The 19,689-nt window shown below is 37.6% G+C and overlaps 1 protein-coding gene across 2 annotated transcripts; it reads left to right on the forward strand.

Annotated features, from left to right (window-relative positions):
* The first annotated feature begins 2,155 nt into the window (after positions 1-2,155).
* Positions 2,156-13,951, forward strand: pik3ap1 (phosphoinositide-3-kinase adaptor protein 1). Of its 2 annotated transcripts, none has more exons than XM_084390591.1 (17): positions 2,156-2,354; positions 3,486-3,905; positions 4,555-4,790; positions 5,558-5,702; positions 5,862-6,004; positions 6,701-6,830; positions 6,991-7,187; positions 7,490-7,649; positions 7,871-7,945; positions 8,356-8,631; positions 8,812-8,874; positions 8,990-9,192; positions 9,290-9,350; positions 9,722-9,889; positions 10,798-10,883; positions 11,685-11,785; positions 12,961-13,951. In XM_084390591.1, exons 2-17 carry the CDS (start codon positions 3,506-3,508, stop codon positions 13,070-13,072), a joined length of 2,556 nt encoding a protein of 851 aa, XP_084246717.1. In that variant the 5' UTR covers positions 2,156-2,354; positions 3,486-3,505; the 3' UTR covers positions 13,073-13,951. The 2 variants fall into 2 exon arrangements, with proteins under 2 accessions (XP_084246717.1, XP_084246718.1); XM_084390592.1 differs by having other exon boundaries at positions 10,813-10,883.
* The last annotated feature ends 5,738 nt before the right edge of the window (positions 13,952-19,689 follow it).

Below are 19,689 nucleotides of genomic sequence, written 5' to 3' on the forward strand. Positions count from 1 at the left end.
CACTTGCCTCACAGTCAGACATGTCTACTTTTAAACAGAACAATTCAAAACGAAAGTAAACAGACTGCTCTCTGGTTAGAAAGAAAGCACAGAACAGAGTAGGCTAATGCACATACGTCCATCCCGCGAATGTACAGTCTTCTTCTACCATATTCTCCCATTAACCGCTTTTCCACTGGCCAGCGCGAGCACAGAGACCGAAATCATGCCTCGCGGCACTCCTGTAAAACCTGCCCTAAACATGCTTTTATTGGGACTATGCCACACAAAGGTACACCAGCAAGAGGGAGATGAATGAAATAAATCGCCATACAAATATATCAGAAGCAGTCATTTAGTCGTTATTTACAAACTTGGACACCACACGCGATTATTGACTGACCACGAACAGCAAATAACTTACTTGCATTTTTCATTCGTTAATGTCTTGCGGTCTGGCTGGTGGTTTCCCCCGGGTTTTTTATTTTTATTTTTTACAATTAAATTTTGGGCTAAAAGTGTGTTGTAACGCAAGCGTTACTGAACATGTAGCCTACCGAGTAAAATAATACAGAAAATTGATTATTATGCCTTACACTACTGTGTTACAACAAAAAGTAATAAGTTACTGTTATACATTACTTTTGTAACGCGTTACTCCCAACACTGGTTGGTGTTAACAGCAATTAACATGAAAATGATTCTTATGTTTCCCAAAATTATAAATCCAACAGCCAATATTATAAGTTTGAACAACAAGATGAGCTAGACACTTTTTAATAGGTAGCGTTTGTGTCTGTTATACTATTAATATGTTTCGTTCATAGATGTTCTTTATAATGTTAACAAGCGTCTAATATTTGTCAGTTAAGTCTCTCAATTTACTAAAAGTTGGGATATGTTAATTCAAATGTGCCATAAGAACATCCTTCCCACGCAGTCCATACAAGGTGGAACTTTCTTCTAACACCTACTGTTCTTGTTTTATGTCACTAAACTAAAGAAGTTCAAAATTCTGAGAATAGAAAAGAGCAGAGAAGACATCCTGATGAAACCTCTCATAGGGTCAGTGACACTTGCAAAGGTTTCTGGTCACTGACCTATCAGAACTCATGTTGCCTGACTGTAGACATATAAATTATGTTACCTATATTGCCTACTTGGGAATCTTTTTCCATGAAAGTGTGGTTACTGCTTGTGTCTTAATTTATCTCCACTTCAGTCTCACAATGTACGTTTCACTTCAACATTTGGCTGTAACCTGACTCAAATGTACCTGGAACACTGCAGAAACTGCAGTGTTTTATTTCCTCCTTTTAGTCAATAATAGGCTAAATAATAACATCAGCAAGCTTTTAATAGGAACTTTAGAGTGGTTTTTCATTGCTTCTGTATTTGCATACATAATCAAACAATTAAATGCCAGTTATAGAATTGGAGACTTCCAATATCATTAACAACTAGGGCTCCGAATCATAAAATAAGGAAACACTTTACAACAAGGTTTCATTTGTTAACATTCGTCTAACATGAAGAATGAACTTATACAGCATTTATTAATCTTTGAATTTAGGGACAATATCAGCAACACTTGTGAAATGGAGCGATCAAAATAGTCAGAAGATAGAGCTGAAAAGATATTGCTCTTTATTTTGCCAATGCGTTTCGGCGCACAAGCCTTCAACCGGGTTAAAATGCCTGAAGAAGCACCGATGAAGGCCTCTGCGCCAAGATGCATTAGCTAAAAGCCTACATTAACTAATGTGAACAAATGAGACCTTATTGTAAAGTGTTACTGAAATAATAAAATAAAACGGGTGGTTTAAACTGGTGTAAGTTTCAGACAGAAGAAAAAATGACGCTAAAATGAAACATTATTGAGATGTAATCATGATATTTTGCATGCATGTCTTTCTTGAGAAACTCAAGTGGCAACTTAAAAATGTAAACTGTCTAGATACTATGCTGTGGAAGTTTTATGAATGGTCTGGCTGTTTTAAATAAAGGCGATACAGGAAAGTTTTACTTAACTTCTGCATTAAACTTGTCTGGGAAATTTTCTTACTGTTTTATAGAGTCACAACGGCCTACAGCAACTCTGTTCTGTGATGGTTTAGGCAGTTGCAGAGTATTTTAGGAAGTGACGCCACCGCCCACCATCAGGAAATGGACTGTTTCTTTTAGTAGATGTAAGTCATGGTCTGAAGGCAAATCGGTCATGTACCACAGTCAAATACGAAACGTATTTTGATCAGAAGGCTTAGACAGAGAACGTGGGTAAGTGGAAAGCCGCGGTGGGAAGGTGCAGCCACTGTACGGGCCCTGAAACAAGGCACTGTTTATTACAACCCCGCAGTCTAATCACAAGAAGCAAGGTAAGTCATTTTTAAATCAAGAGCTCATTTTATTGACATTAAAATGTTACGCCGGAACAAATAACCTGAAGACCAAACTAAGAAGAAATCAAATTGTAGTTTTGAATTACATTTTTTTTATTTAAATTGGTTATTTGAATAGATTGTTGTCAGAAGGTTTCTTAATATCTTGTTTGAAAATGTTAAAGATGACATGTAAGCAGTTTTAATGCAAAATAATATTTTGGTGAAAGCAATAAGGAAGTTGATTAATAAATCTTCCTGTAGTTGTGCTTTAACATTCAATGTTAAAGCAATCAGCTATGTGGGGGTAAAATATATAAAATTATATAATCACATTTCCTTTTCTGCATATTTCTATTTGAAATGTGTGCTCTAACCCAATGCAAAGTTGACTGTATTCAGAGCAGACTAATGATGTGGAAAACCGAAAGAGGTTTCCTGAGAAAGCCTGTGGAAGTGAATTGATCTCAGATTACAATATAAGCAAGACAGACACACAGATATGTCGATAGTTTCACATTGTTATGCTATTTGTTGAACATTTGATTGCCTCAGTAGTGTTGATGTGGGTCATGGTGGATGGTCCTTCTTACTTTTATATGAATTCCACTGGGAAATTCTGCATTCATATCATGTCTTTTAGATTTCACATTCATTTGTACACAGACACTATGTCAGAGTTATTTATAGAGCATTTTTAGGAGACAAAAGATGACTGATTTCAATGTTGATGTATTTTTGGTTGACCAAACCAACTTATTTCTTAATCATCATATGACAAAAAGTGTCTGGCTTAACAGTGTAGCCTCTGCCACATGCCAGGAGTTCAGTTCTACATTAATTAATTAATAAGCAAATAAACCAGTTGTTTGGAGTGTGCTTTGTTTCACTTCTAACTCGTTATATTTTAGCATTTAAAAAAATTAATCAGTTTTGGTGACACACCACTGGTTTAGATTTGAATGCAAACAGTTCATTTAAATGAAACAGTTTTAAACGAGTTCCTTTCACATTTATTTGTATTTGATTAACCATCAAATTGTTTTAAATGATGAAGAATTCTTGTGAATTTTTTCTTTTATTAAAATTAAAAGCATTTATGTGCATTTATTATCCATTGTTTTGCAGAAAAACCTGGATACTCCACGATGTGTGAGGTGTTAGTTGTTCATACCAGTGAGGCCAGCGAATGGGCCGAGTATCTACAGCAAATCTTGGCCACATCATGTGACTTTCTGGAGGGCTCCGTCATTCTGTATGATGTTAATGAACAGATTTGGGAGAAAAATTATGAGCTGTTCGGCTCCAGCAAGTGTATCATGCTTTTGCTGTCTACTGCGTTCTTGGACATGCAGCATGACCCAGACTTGCTGGACACTTTCCGGGTTCTTCTTCAGCCTCCTCACAAAGTTGTTGCTTTTTTGTGTGGTATATCAGAAAGTCAAGTGTCATCAGACTATTTTGAACACTGGGAACATTGGAGAAAGCTCAACTCAGAAGATGAACCATCAGTATATGTGTCTACTGTCCTTGAGTGCATAGATGATGGTAAGTATTTTTTATACTATAAGTCTCATTCAGCATAAGAACATATTAATACTTCCACTTTTGTTCACCTACTACAACAACATCAACAATACAAAGATGGCCTAAAAAGATTTTTTAGATTTGAACATTAACATAACTGCAAAAGAAGTGCACATGAATATCATTTTAAGGATTATGTGTTGTATTCAACTGTAATTTTTTAAATATTTGATTTATATTTGTGTATTTACATATGCTTTATTTATATTTTAATAACTTAAAAACATTTCTAATACATTTATATTTTAAGATGATCCACCATGCAAAATCTTACTTAACATAGAGAGGTTGGCGTAAATGAACATTTACTCCGTGGTCAGTATGGAAGCTTGTTTCCGCCACAGAATAAAATATAGAAAATGTATTTGTGACTTTTTATCTCAAAATTAGGACTAAATCATAATAGTCATATTTGTTAGATTTAAAAAAAAATCGCCATTAACTTTTTTATTTTTTATTCCGTTGCAGAAACAAGCTTCCATAGGCCTGTGGTTTATTTTATTTTTTATTTTATCCATAAATATTTTTGCATGGTGGTTCATAATTAATCTTACTAAACATAAAGAGGTTGAATTGAAGTAAAGTTTAATATCTATTTTTTTCATTTTAGAATCCATTAGTGAACATCATTGCCAGAATACATATGAAATTGAACTTGAAGAACGCATGGATGAGTTCACAATATCTGAAATTCCTGACACCTTAACTTTACCCGATGAGAATGAACATCATCAGATGAACGGGAATGATCTTTGTCCCACTGAGCAGACTTGTTCAAATGTGGCCGCTGAGCCACAAGACGACCAAATCTGCCTCACCGTCCAACCGGACAGAATACCATGTGGGGTAAGCATGGCATGTGATGCATGCAAAGCCTAAATATGAACCTTAGTTAATGTCAGCATGAAGCTCACATGGTTTGAGATAACACTTTTTTGTGTTTTTCAAGAGAGACAGGAAGTCTCGTTCTGTATGAGCCCCATCTAAGCTTGATTTAGATTATTTAAGCCATTTTTAGTTCAGTGACATTATGAAATAAGGATGATGTAGCAGCCATGAGGGATATGACTAAAACAATTGCTGCCGATGCTGTTCTTTTTAAATGGTGTATTATTTTCCATTGAATTACGTTTTCTTCTTTTGAAACCTACAAAGTTTGATCCTGCCCGTTGGGTGTTTTTACTAAACACTTAAATACTCCGTTCAGTCATTTTGTACAGATATGAGAACATATGTGAGAACATAATGAATCAAATTATGCCTAATTTAATTCCATTTAATGGCTGAAGAGACATTTTATATAGTATGCCTCATGGTGTGGACATTTCAACATTTTAGTGTATTAATGGCTTGACAGATATACTACTGTCAGTGTTGTTCATATTTTAAAACTATGTTTTGACTCACTATCCTCTACATTGTAAACTGTTGTTACTTTTGAAATTTGTGACATCTGTTTACATCGTTGAAAACTATAGTTTCTGCATTTCATTCAAAAGCATTCGCTGACATTTGCGAAATCAACACCAGTCATCAGCTAGCGTTACTCAATGTCATTTACAGTATTTATCTTGGTGTCATGACTTTCTCACCGTTTGTTTGTTCCCATAAAGAATCGTGTGAATATTTATATAATTATGGCAAAGAAATTTGTGGATGAGGGCAGCCTGGAGGTGGAGTTTCACTCTCAGCACTCGACACCGCAGCGAATGCCTGGGACTCTTGTAAACGACTGTACTGTTACTGTACAGTCACCTGGTAAGACAAAAACGCAAAAAGAGGAACTTTTCATAGCAGTTCCTCTATGCCTTTTCACTTTCAACTGAATTTGCATATTGTTTCCTGTTAATGTGCTCATTTATTATAAGAGAAGCTTTGTCTTTGAGGTTTTGTCAAAACAAGTTTTTTTTCTCTTAGATATGCCTTCTGGGAAAGTCTCATTGACTCTTTATAATAATGAGTCTGTGGTCTATTCAACAACAGTAACATATTTCACAGAAATGGAGGAAATCTGCAGGTATCTGGAGAAAGCAACGGATCCAATGCAGTTCATGTGTCAGGTAATGAAAAAAACAATCGGTTAAAACAGAAAAAAGCTTCATACCAATAAAAGAGATCACGTACACTGAAATGACTCGTGAATAAAAGTGATAACGGAGTTAAGTCATGTCATGTTTATTTCTTTAGTGCTTTTCACAACATGTATCATTTCAAAGTAGCTTCATAGAAATGTACAATACATCTCATATAATATAAAAAGGATAAACTATAGAGAAAAGCGCTATACCAACTTGATATTTTTAATTCCTTTAGGATACATTATGGTATTGTGAAAAATATTATATTAAATAATTATGAGATATTAGAATATATTATATTATTTAATATAAGATATATTATAATATGCAGTCATTTAAAAAATGTCAAATATCTGTGACAGTGTTTCAGCCCCACTAGTGGCTTGATATCGTACAGATGCCTGAATAGCAGCCCACAAACCTGAACTCTGTAATGCAAGATGCTTTATGTAATTTGTTGATTAGTCGATAACAATAAGAAAAAGTCCATTATAGACATTTTAGTTTGTGTGAGGCAACAGGAGCAGTAAACTTTTCAGATCAACATAAACATTTCATTATCATTCACAAATTACAAACAAGCAGACTACAATGTTTGGCTTTTTTATAAGTTTAGTTACATAAAAGGACCTTTCATTTAAAGACAAATATTGAGCTGATTTTTTTTTTTTTTTTCAGGCATTTGATATCACATCAAAGGTGCCCGAGTCACTGGATCATTTGCTCGCAGACTCTCTGGAAGAACATATGCCTCTAAATGGATTACAAGTATTTGGAATTAGTCAGATTGCAGATAGCACAGAAGCAAGTACGTGGTTTCATATATATAGTTTATAAAAAGTCTAGCTTATGATTAATATCTTTTATGGTGGTAGATTATTTAACACCAAGTGGTGTAGTGTTTTTCAAAGACAGGAAACATTAACATTCAAATGAACAACAATAAGAAGAGATCTCTTTGTTTTCAGATAACCGTAATGTGGAACTCCCAACACTGCTTCACTTCTCGGCCAAATATGGCTTAAAAAAATTAACGTCCTTGTTAATGCGGTGCCCCGGAGCCTTGCAGGCCTACAGTGTGATGAACAAAGATGGGGATTACCCTAACAAACTGGCCGAGAAGAATGGCTTCTCTGATTTAAGACACTTCATGGATGAATATGTTGTGAGTTCATTGCGTAAATATTCTTGATGACTTTTGTAACTGGCTACGAAGTGTAGTAAACAGAGCCAGCCATCATTTCCTGAAATGCACACATGTGGGCACACGGATTTATTAATGCACGTATAACTAAATATCATTGCACTGTAAAAGCGATATGGGCAATTTCATTGAATGGAAATGCAATGATGTAATTATGTTAGTGATCAGCATACATTTGTACAGCAGTATTGCCTTCATTTCAAAATAGCAGTGATGATGCTGATTATTTCTGTAAACTTTCTTTCTTTCTTAAACCCAAACAGGAGACAGTAGATATAGTGAAGACCCACATGGAGGAATCTCAGAATGACCCTGACAATGAGGATATCTATGAGGATATGTTGACAGCTTCCCAAAATTTCATCACAAATTTCGATAGTGAGGATATTTACGAGTCTATGATGAAACTGAATCCTGAGATGGGTTTGTACATGCCGTTTTCTTTCAAAACTCTAGTGTATTTTTTCTTACATAAAACAGTCGTTATTACTGAATAAAGTCGAAGCATTTCTATTTTTACTAGGGCTATTCTATAAATATATGAGAATGAAGTTACAATTGTAAGCATTTAAAGACATGTTTTATTGGCCTATTTCCAGATGTTGAAGATATGTACTGTAAAATATGTATCTCTGTTTCTACAGATGATGATGATGATGATTTGGATGGTGCTTTGGAGGACTCCAACACGGAGACAATGCTGAGAAAGTTTTTTGAAGGTACATCAATGAGAAATGAAAGACAGAAAATAACAGTTATTTGTGTGACTGTGACTTTTTGTCACTTTTCCCCCATGTGATAACAACACCCTTCAGCTATCTGTCTTTATGCATTTATGCCAAAGCTGTCTTTACCTTTTATTAAGTGTGCAACATTTCTGTAAAAGTTTACAATATTGTCCTCATATTTGTAATGCAAAATAGATAGATAAATTAGCTATGCCATCTTATCTTATTCTGCTAGTATGTGTATTTGAACCTGCGATCTCTGCTACAGGATGTAGCATGTTTGCACACTGTGAAAACAGAGCAGCTTGCTAACATATGACGTTTACAAAAATGTAAGCTAGCATACAAGCATTGTATATTTTGCAGTTGTCAAATAACATGAATCCTTGGTTTTCGTTTAGCACAACCTGACAAGCATTTACAATCCTTGCAACATAATTCAACCAATGGTGGATTACCTGAAATGGATGATGAGGATTATCATGACATGGGCATTCATGCGGATATCTATGGTGATGTAGAAGAGGAGGACCCGTATAACCCGTGCTGCCCTGATCAGATTTATGACACGGTGGAGGCACATTCCAACCCTGAAGTGATCAATCGCCCACCTGCACCGATTCCCCGGCCAGCCAACCTGCCAGAGCCTGAAGAGAACACAACCTACATTTCCAAAGGTGCGAACCAAAGTTTCATTACGGTTATGAACATTCTTCAAAATATCTTCTTTTGTGTTCAGCTGAAGAAACAAATGCATACGGGTTTAGATGTGGGCATGAGGATCAATAAATGATGACACAATTTTCATGCCTTAATTGCAAATCTTAACAGTCAGTTTAATTTGACTTGTTTTACAGTGTTTTGCCCCAAGGAACCTTTATACTCAGTCAGCCAAAGGCCAGAAATGGATTCCTCTCTAGGTACCCAGTGACAGTGTCTTTCTTGAGCCTAATTGTGAACTTTTGGTGTATATGAACAGATAATGAATGCATTAAATTGAAAGTATTTCCTTGCTGGAATGATCTATTCTTACAGCACCTGTGCGGCTGGTGAGAGACAGAGACATGAGCAGTCACCATGACCCCTTTGCAGGCATGAAGACCCCTGGACAGAGGCAGCTCATCTCTCTGCAGGAGAGGGTGAAGGTGGGAGAGCTGACTGTGGAAGAGGCAGTGCAGGAATTCAAGGCTTGGCAGATTGATCAAGATAAAAGATGCCGCTCTCTCCGCTTTCAGCAGGTAACAAGTAACTCCATGATAATTGGCAAAACAGAACGTTAACAAATGAAATGAGTGTCTCTGAGGTTTCTGTAACCATCTCTCCATTTACTTCTAGGAAAACTTGCAAAGATTAAGAGACAGCATCACACGACGCTGTAGAGGCAAAGGGGCAACTGGTAATACCACAATATGGTTAACATGCCGTGCTATTAAAGTGTACAAGAAAAGACCAATGGTCTATGGAAAGTGTAAAAGTTTCAGGTCCCATCACATACCATTTATAACTGTCATGAAGTTACTTAACTGTATAGTTTCCACCTATTATTGCAAATAATAATGCAAAAGAAAGTTACTTTTGTGTTTTTTAACTTACAAACATACAAACAAATATATTTTAAAAATAATATATTTTTGTTTCAGGCATATAAAAAAATAATACATTTATGGTGGGACCATTTAAAATGAATGTTACATTTTGTGACATTTAGCAAGAATTTAGCATGTAACTAAACGTTTTTTTTCTTTTCTTTTTCTTTTTTTTCATTAGAGCTTATGATTACAGCACCGATGCAAACAAACGTTCAGTGGGGTTCTCAAATGAACGTGAATTGCTCCGTGTACGAACCCACACCTCATTTGATTGCCCAACCCCCTCCTGTTAGTAGACCGCTGCAGAGAGGAAGCTGGCAGACAGGAAGCACCTCCAGCACTTCTAGTATGTTAAAAAAAAAAATTACTTTCTGAGTGTGATCTCAGACATTCATTTTATTATGGAACTTCCATAGGATATTTTGGGGAATGTTAGCATATGAGGTCTTCTTAAAACTTAAAGGGATAGTTCACTTTGAAATTACATTTTGGTGTGTTTTAGCATACCTGAAGGGCATCCAAGATGTAGGTGTCTTTGTTTCCGCAGTAGTTTCAGTTTTGATATTTTTAGGTCAAACCGTTCTTGTCTGTCAGTCATATAATGGAGGTCTATGGTCACCACCTCAAAGAGCATGTACAGAGAAGTCCAAATTAAACAATTCCCCATCGTAAGTACACATTGGTGGCCTAAGACACGAAACGAGCGGTTTGTGTGAGAAAACGAACAGTATTTATATCGTTTATACCTCTTGTACACAACCAAGCGCTTTCCGGCGCTTGCGCAGACTAAGCCAGAACGCGCGCACACGTCACACACCAGGAAGCGCGCGCCCTCAGATCACTTGGACGTGGTTGTGTACAAGAGGTAAAAACGATATAAATACTGTTCGGTTTCTCACACAAACCGCTCGTTTCGTGTCTTAGGCCATCAATGTGTACTTACGATGGGGAATTGTTTAATTTGGACTTCTCTGTGCATGCTCTTTGAGGTGGTGACCATAGACCTGCATTATATGACTGACAGACAAGAACGGTTTGACCTAAAAATATCAAAATTGAAACTACTGCGGAAACAAAGACACCTACATCTTGGATGCCCTTGAGGTAAGCTAAAACATACCAAAATTTAATTTCAAAGTGAACTATCCCTTTAAGTCTTTTTGGGGTGATCCCACACAAATGTCCACTTGAACTGATGAAGTCACTGAACTATGTTTACAAGTATGGTTGCGTTTAAACAATGAAATTGTAAAGGTTTGACTTGTGCAGGTAGTAGCAGTCACAGATTGAGTATTCAGAGCACCATTAGCAACAGCAGTGGGATGGACGGTGAATGTGAGGTCAGTTTTTTTCCTTTAATCATTTTTTAATTTGGGTTATAATGATCATTATCAGCTCCATTCTGTCATTAACAGCACTTGTTCTGAATCAGAGTCCTATAATGTATACAAATTTGGGATTATTAAGATTCTTGTTTTAAAGAAATTAATACTTTTATCGGCAAGGATTAATTAAATTGATCAAAAGTGGCAGTAACAACATTTGTAATGTTACAAAATATTTATTTTTTCAAATAAACACTGTTCTTTAGAAATTTCTATTCATCAAAGAACCCTGAAAAAAAAGTGGCACGGTTTCTACAAAAATATTAAGCAGCACATGTTTTCAACATTGATTATAATAAGAAATGTTTCTTGAGCACCAAAATCAGAATATTAGAATGAATTCTGAAGGATCATGTGACACTGAAGACTGGAGTAATGGCTTCTGAAATAAATACAATTTTTTAATATATTAAAATAGAAAACTATTTTAAACTGTATTGATTTTACTAACTATTTAACTGTATTTTTGATCCAATAAATGCAGACTTGGTGAGCATAAGAGACTTCTTTCAAAAACATTCAAAAACAAAAACATTTGAATTTTAATGTGTGGTTGTAACGTTAAAATGAACTGGTTTAAAATTGAAAAAGTGTTTAGATTGAGTCATAGTAGAGACTAGTAGAGTATGTGTCATAGTAGAGATTTTGCATCAGATTATTTTATTTAAAGGCAAATAATAAAACCATGTAAGAAATTATTACACCTTTATTTTTCTTTATTTTTAATGTTCATATGTCTTTACTTTCATGGTTCAGGAGCCTCCAGACATTCCGCTTCCTCCACGGCCTCTCCGGCCTACAGTGAACACTCCACCAGTACTCCCTCCACCCCGGGTCCCGCCACGTGTAACGGAGAGGTACGTGTTTAAAATGCATTGGTAAAACCAACTGCATTGAAATCAATAAAGACGGTAACACTTTATTTTGATGGTCCCTTTTGAACATTCTGTTGACTAGAAGTAACTTTACAACTACATGTCAACTTATTCTAACCCTACCAGTCTACTAATACTCTACTAATACTCTAATGAGGGGAAGTAGACATGTAGGTGCAACGTTTCTTATAGTGAACAGAACGTGTTAAAGGGACCATCAAAATAAAGTGAAACCGTAAAGACGGGCATGGTTTCTGTCATAGCTCTATTGCGAAGTAGCCTACATTTCTAACTCTAAATAAAAAATACATTTAACACAGTTATTTTACACAGCGAGAATAGAAGGTGTACAGAGAAAACATGTACATATTAGGTTTGTGGCTTCAGTTAGTTTTATTTTTGAAAAGTTCACTGCAAGAATGTACCAGATGACTGGATAAAAGTATGTAGATGAGGCAAACGTGGTTCATGTATGAAACTCTACGCCTCCCCATGTGACAAACCACAGCATCAATCGCAAAACACTCCTAACCACAATGCCGGAGTTTGTGAAGCTTAACTTTCCATCAGTAACTTAATCGAATGTAGAAGTATGTATCAACCTTTAAATCTGGAGTGTGGGTTCAGAATGCCCTACTTCTTCACCAGCTGATATACACAAACACCAACGCTTTAGTATGGCGTGAAGAACATCTGCCCTCTGATGTGGGCTCCACATATCCTCTTCCAATTCTCACCTTATGGGCACTATTTGAGAGGTGTGCACATCCAACATAACTCAAGAACAAGATTTGCATTTCTCTGGAACAAAATACCAGTGTTTGCAAATCAGCAAAGAATCATACAAAAAACGTTTACGCTTCAGTTTAGTGTAATTTCTTAATTTCTGCTTAACATAGTCATTGTGGCATTAGAGGTGGCTATAAATGGTGAAATATACAGTATGCAAGGAAGACAAAACCAATCACAATTCAGTTTTCGAACGTTACGTTATTTCTGGCAGTTACATTTTGAATGCTAAAATTCTATCAGTGTAAGTCAGTGGGAGCAAACTTTTTTATTTAAAATACAAAAAAAGATGAATTCTGTAATTGTTTATTACAATTCAGCTTTGCCATCACATGAATACATTTTAAATTTAACCCGCTGTGTCTTAGGGTTCCAGAGGTGCTAAACGAGCGATACGTATCGGGTCCATCCCGTCCGGTTCCTCAGAAGCCTGCACAGAGGTCTATGCCAGCTCCACCTATACCAAGACGAACATGGTGATGGCCTGCTTCAACATGGCTGGCTTTCGTTCTTTTTGACTGTGCACTTTTCTTGTTGAGCCTTTGAGATTTGTAAGTCTCTTCAAGATGGAGGACAAGATAGTGGCTGTGTCTGAAACAGAAGACATGTGCTTGGCTGTACTGTCAATCAGTGATCTTACAGAGGTTCGTATGAAGGCGTCTCTTAAGGAAGCTGGTTTGCCATCTATATTACTGCCAAATCTGCACAGAATTGTGCAGCATATGCAGCAAAAATATATAGGCTATATGCTCAAAAACTATCCAGTTAGCACACAGGATAATATGCAAACATCAGATTCAGAAGTCTTGAAGCTATCTTACCTTTTATATACTGCCTGTGAATACAGTATTTTTTTAGGTTTCTGTTACAGCCAGTGGCTCAGTGATTTGAATTGATCAACTTGCAATGCAAACACTCACCTTAATTTATAGGTTTTAAATGATAAATCTACCGCTGAAGATATGTAATATGTTTGAAGGGTCTTTTCATATGGTCACTTGTTTGCAATTTAGCTATTTGGTTTGTACACTCTGAGTGCCGTTGATTATAGCAAATAGCAAGCTCAAGAACGTGCCTACTTTTTTAATTAGAACTTTTTTTCTGTTTAAAACTGCAATTAAGTGTAGCTTGTGTTGGCTGTGATCAGTGCACATAAGATTTAAAGTAGCATATTTGTCTGGATTTTAAAAATATTTATTCACTTTTCACTGCTGGCTACGATATATGGAAACGGTGTATTTAAGTGTGAAAGCACAGTGTGACAAGGGCAGATGTGTGTGTGTGTGTGTGTGTGTGTGTGTGTGTGTGTTTGTTTTGTCAACCATGACGACAACTGATTAAAGTCCCAATGAAACAGAAGTAGTGAGATATCTTTTCTTCCGTATTGTGTCATACATCTGAGTGTAAAGGGGTATCGAATAAGAAAAAATATAGGTCTGGGGACTTTTGACTGGATTTTGCACTCAAAAGTTTCATATGCTACTTATGCTCGCATTTGCTTTCTATGAAAACTTCAACAGCAGTATGAATCTGCAGCGGTCACATGGTACAAGTTGGAGCTCTCCAAAAATTCAGTTTACAAGTTGTAATTACGAGTTCTACGAGGATGTGAAAGTTGGAAACTCATAATTACGGTAATTACAACATAATGTAAAAACACCTATATGTGGTTTTGAAGATGATTATATGATTGGAGAACTCCTGCATATGCCACTCAAAAATTTATTTTCACTGGTAGGTCCAGTTATGATTGTTACGAGGTCAAAAAATATTATTATTATTTATTTATTTTGTCTGGAGTGGATAAACTTAAACTTTTAAACTTTTTATAGATTGATAAAACAAACAAATAAATAAATGTTGATAATACTGTAGATCAGAGGTTCTCAATTCTGGCCGTCAAGTTCCACTTTTCTGCATAGTTTAACTCCAACCCTAGTCAAACACACATGATATTTCGGGCCTTTCCAAATACCAAATACCTGCATTGCGGTCTTTGCACTTGATCACTTGTTTACTTGCATGGCATTTAATAAAATAATAAAAATATTATTATTATTTATTTATTTTGTCTGGAGTGGATAAACTTAAACTTTTAAACTTTTTATAGATTGATAAAACAAACAAATAAATAAATGTTGATAATACTGTAGATCAGAGGTTCTCAATTCTGGCCGTCACTTTTCTGCATAGTTTAACTCCAACCCTAGTCAAACACACATGATATTTCGGGCCTTTCCAAATACCAAATACCTGCATTGCGGTCTTTGCACTTGATCACTTGTTTACTTGCATGGCATTTGGCTATTTCCTGTCTCTGGCCAAAGTGTTCAAGAAGGCATGAAGACTGCAAGTGTATGTAGAACTTTTAATTACCAGATGGGACATGCAAAAGTTTAGTGTTGCAAAAAAAGAAAAAAGTGTTTAGTCAATTTTTTTTTTTTTTTTTTTTTTACAGTCTATGGTGTTTACAGACGTTTTTTCTTTCTTCTTCTTTCAAATGTACAAAATACACACAGCCTACTTATCTTTGCACCAATAAAATGGCACTTTAACAATTTGTTTTACTACCAAATTACATGAAAATATAATTCATTTAACTTACAGTGGAAAGTTTTCCTCGCTATCTCGCGATTTCCCTAATGCATGATGGGATACACTTAGCCTCGAATACCCCTCCGATGCTTTTAGTGTGCGTTCAGGCAGTCAGGTCACTGCACTTTGGCATTTTTTTTGACATGGGACAGTCTTGCGCAGTCTGTCGCGCGCACGCGCTTTTAAGTGGCCAAGACCGTAAAGTGTTGGTATTTGGAAAGGCCCAAAGTTAAAGGGAGGAGAGTTATCAGGGTTGGAGCTAAACTCTGCAGGAAAGTGGACCTTGACGGCCAGAGTTGAGAACCCCTGCTGTAGCTCAATATGCAAAGTTCTACGTGTAAACATTGGCCTCTAGCGGATGTTTTTGGTAAGTTCATATATTACCTGCAGACAGTGGCAGTGCACATTATTCCTGCTGTCTGAGAAGAATAAGTATTTAGTTGTGTTGAAACGATTCACTCGTTTTCTCGATGCATCGATTACAAATCCTGACGATGATTTCAGTCAATTATCGATTAAAAAAAGCTAAGAGTCAAATATTTAAAATATATAAACATTAGATTATTGAAGACGTTGTGCGGCGTTTTTCGCGCCTTCACAGCTCTCACAATGTGCGACTCTCTTGACCACGTTTTCTCACTGGCTTGCGCGCGGTTTATCTGTTAATCATGCGCATGAAGCTTGTTCGTCTGTAGACACGTCACTCAGTGTTTATAAAATGTTCTGTATAAAGAGAACAAAGAGGGCTTTTCTTACTGGGAAAGTGCATGATATTCTAGGGTAGTCTATCCATGATGGAAGCATATGTTTAATACACATGGAACACTAATAACTAGGTCCTTCACAATATCTCTGACCCACACATTAGGGGAAGCATTTAATACCTACTCCATCGCCGGAGTCAAATGTGACATCACGATATGGGCGTGGGCGCGAATTGGTTGGCAGAAAGAACCAAAACATGTCGCATGTCGCAGCAGTCTACCTGTGTTTTGTCAGCATATGTGAATTATTTGTCCGAAGAAGCTAAAAAGAGATATAATTAAGCTTTATATAACCAGGGTTCATGTTCTCTGCCTGATCCATATCACCTGAGTGAGAATTTTTTGTTGTTCTTTGACATTTAAACGAAGTCAGCAATTTCGTTGGATTTACAGCTAAAAAATCTGGCGGCACATTACTGGAGTAAACAAAGCATCTGTGAAAGCAGTGCAGTTTGAGTGTTTCGGAACGTATGTGATCGGAGAGAAAGATGAGGCCCCTCTCTGACTACGTTTGAATGTGTGAATTAAGTATTAAACTGTTGGTGAGATGAGATGAGATAATGCAACGCTGACATAGGCAGTACAATGACAGTTGCACAGATGTTGGGAGTTGGGAACCGGTGAGAAAATGTCCGGTAGCCTACCCGGTAACTTCACCAGTAATAACAATATTAATTTAGTTCTGCTTAACGGTTCCTGAACGCTGTAACTAACAGCTGCCCAGTTATCAACACAGCCACGTGTAATTTGTTTACATACCAGCTGCACTAGGTCTATATCTGTATTCTAAGAGTTATTATTTGTATGGATCTCGTTAATAACTTGACAGCACTTAAATGTGTATTCTTACAAGTTAAAGAACAAATGTTTACGTGCAATTCCTTTTTTTCACCTTTTATGAGGCCAAAAAAAAAAAAAACTGTCTGGTAAAAAGTCACAGTGGCTGGTAGTCAAAAAAGTTACCTTCAGGCCCTGTATATAACATTGGTTAACATACGTAAAAATGTATGAAAATACAATAATTTGCCCTTAATTTATAAGGGTATGTACACAGATGATACACACAGTACAGTAACCAATCTTGCCGATCACACAGCACGATACAACCATTTTTGTTCTGTGTTTGCGCTGCGCAGCAAGCGGCTATTACTTTTTTTCTGCCAACCAGAGCGCATGTAACCGCGTCGTGACGTCACGGCGAAGACCCGTGTCATCGATTAACGTCATAATGATTGCGCCATGGCAACGCAGTGACGTGACGTCATATGTAAACAAGCTATTGAGTGCAGCGCTTTATGCATTTAGTAGCGAGTCGGCGAGTGTGTGTGAGTATGCGTTTTACACAGGGTTTGGAGATTTGAATTTTAATCTTTTCATAACTCGTAGAAGAATCTGCTTAAACAGTGGAATATTGTCTCGATTTACTGTACATTTAGGCTAGACAAATAAATGGGCATGGTACCCAGTGGCGAATTGAGAGGCTGATATGTAAATCAAGAATGATCAAACCATTTTTTTCTATATAATTGTTAATCATTTATATTTCATTGATAGCAGATCTGATAGCAGATCTGATAAGTGATATTGAAAGCTGATTGACCTTAAGCTGATTGGTGTAGTCGATAAAATTTGCCTGGACTATGGGACATAGAAAATTATTATATACTTTTACATTATGTGCATCTGAGTTATGCACATTAGTGCACATATACATAGAAATTAGTATATGTTGGCCTGAAAACAAGCTTTCAGGTTCTTATAGAGCTGGTAAGTCCCGCCCCTTCCGTAAAACCCCGCTGGACCTCAAAGTTGAAAAACCGTCAATGCAAGTGAATGGGAGAAAATAATTATTTTCTGGTCCCGTTTGAATTGTGCCATGAATGTGAAGATATGTTGTCTGTGAATTTTTTTTATAACTTTTCATGTTACGAGTTTGACAGTATATGGTATGATTCTTCAGCTAGCAGTTGTGGAAAAGACATAACGAGAAAGACTACATGTCGCCTATGTGACGTCACCCCATAAAGTTGACTTACCCGTGGTTTTCACCAACTTCAACGATTTTGTCCTCTCCCTGAAAGAAGGCGGTGAAGTGCACCAAAGACACAGCCATGTTTAGCGGGATCCGTGAGCTAGTCCGTGTGCTAGTGGTGTTGACGTTTCAAACGCGTCGAGAGTTGTAGTCCACAAAGTGCTCTCACACAAAGTCTAACCGTATCAAACTTCTACCCGCTAAATTGTATCATTCTTTACACGGAAAGTTATATAAAAAATTCACAGACAACATATGTTCACATTCATGGCACAATTCAAACGGGACCAGAAAATAATTATTTTCTCCCATTCACTTGCATTGACGGTTTTTCAACTTTGAGGTCCAGCGGTGTTAGCGAAGGGGGCGGGACTTACCAGCTCTATACTGTATGTTTTTCTCAACTCTTCCTTTTCTCTTTTTTCATAGTGTTTCACAGATATAGATTGCAAAAAGTATTGCTCACTCAAGCATCTAACATCAACATCAACAATCTAACATCAATATGAGTATGCCCACCATTTATGAGTGTGCAGAGCCGTCCACATCTGCTGAATTGTCGGATGAGCTCAGTACGGTCCTTGCTGCGGGGCGGTGGTGGGCAATTATGGAGGTTTCAGACCCCATACCTGAGGAGCCTGTGTATGGGGACCTCATCTCAGGAACAGTTGAGGGCAGGAGATATTTCATGGCCCACATCTCTGGACTTCAGTGAAGCATCTGAGAAGGCTCAGTCCCAGCAATCAGGCTTCTCAGATGTTACACTGAAGACCACAAAGCAGTGGAGGCAGAAGACGACACAGGGAGCACCCTTTTCTGCCAGATCCACACAGGATGCACGTCTGTCCTCCAGATCCTCACAGGATGCACGTCTGTCCTCCAGATCCTCACAGGATGAACGTCTGTCCTCCAGATCCACACAGGATGAACGTCTGTCCTCCAGATCCACACAGGATGCACGTGTGTCCAGATCCTCACAGGATGCACGTCTGTCCTCCAGATCCTCACAGGATGAACGTCTGTCCTCCAGATCCTCACAGGATGCACGTGTGTCCAGATCCTCACAGGATGCACGTCTGTCCTCCAGATCCACACAGGATGCACGTGTGTCCAGATCCTCACAGGATGCACGTCTGTCCTCCAGATCCACACAGGATGAACGTCTGTCCTCCAGATCCACACAGGATGAACGTCTGTCCTCCAGATCCACACAGGATGCACGTCTGTCCTCCAGATCCTCACAGAATGCATGTGTGTCCAGATCCACACAGGATGCACGTCTGTCCTCCAGATCCTCACAGGATGCACGTCTGTCCTCCAGATCCTCACAGGATGAACGTCTGTCCTCCAGATCCTCACAGGATGCACGTGTGTCCAGATCCTCACAGGATGCACGTCTGTCCTCCAGATCCACACAGGATGAACGTCTGTCCTCCAGATCCACACAGGATGCACGTCTGTCCTCCAGATCCTCACAGAATGCATGTGTGTCCTCCAGATCCACACAGGATGAACGTCTGTCCTCCAGATCCACACAGGATGCACGTCTGTCCTCCAGATCCTCACAGAATGCACGTCTGTCCTCCAGATCCTCACAGAATGCACGTCTGTCCTCCAGATCCTCACAGGATGCACGTCTGTCCTCCAGATCCACACAGGATGAACGTCTGTCCTCCAGATCCACACAGGATGCACGTCTGTCCTCC

Source organism: Rutilus rutilus (assembly GCF_951802725.1).
Source record: "Rutilus rutilus genome assembly, chromosome: 20".
In the NCBI taxonomy this organism is placed as follows: Eukaryota; Metazoa; Chordata; class Actinopteri; order Cypriniformes; family Leuciscidae; genus Rutilus; species Rutilus rutilus.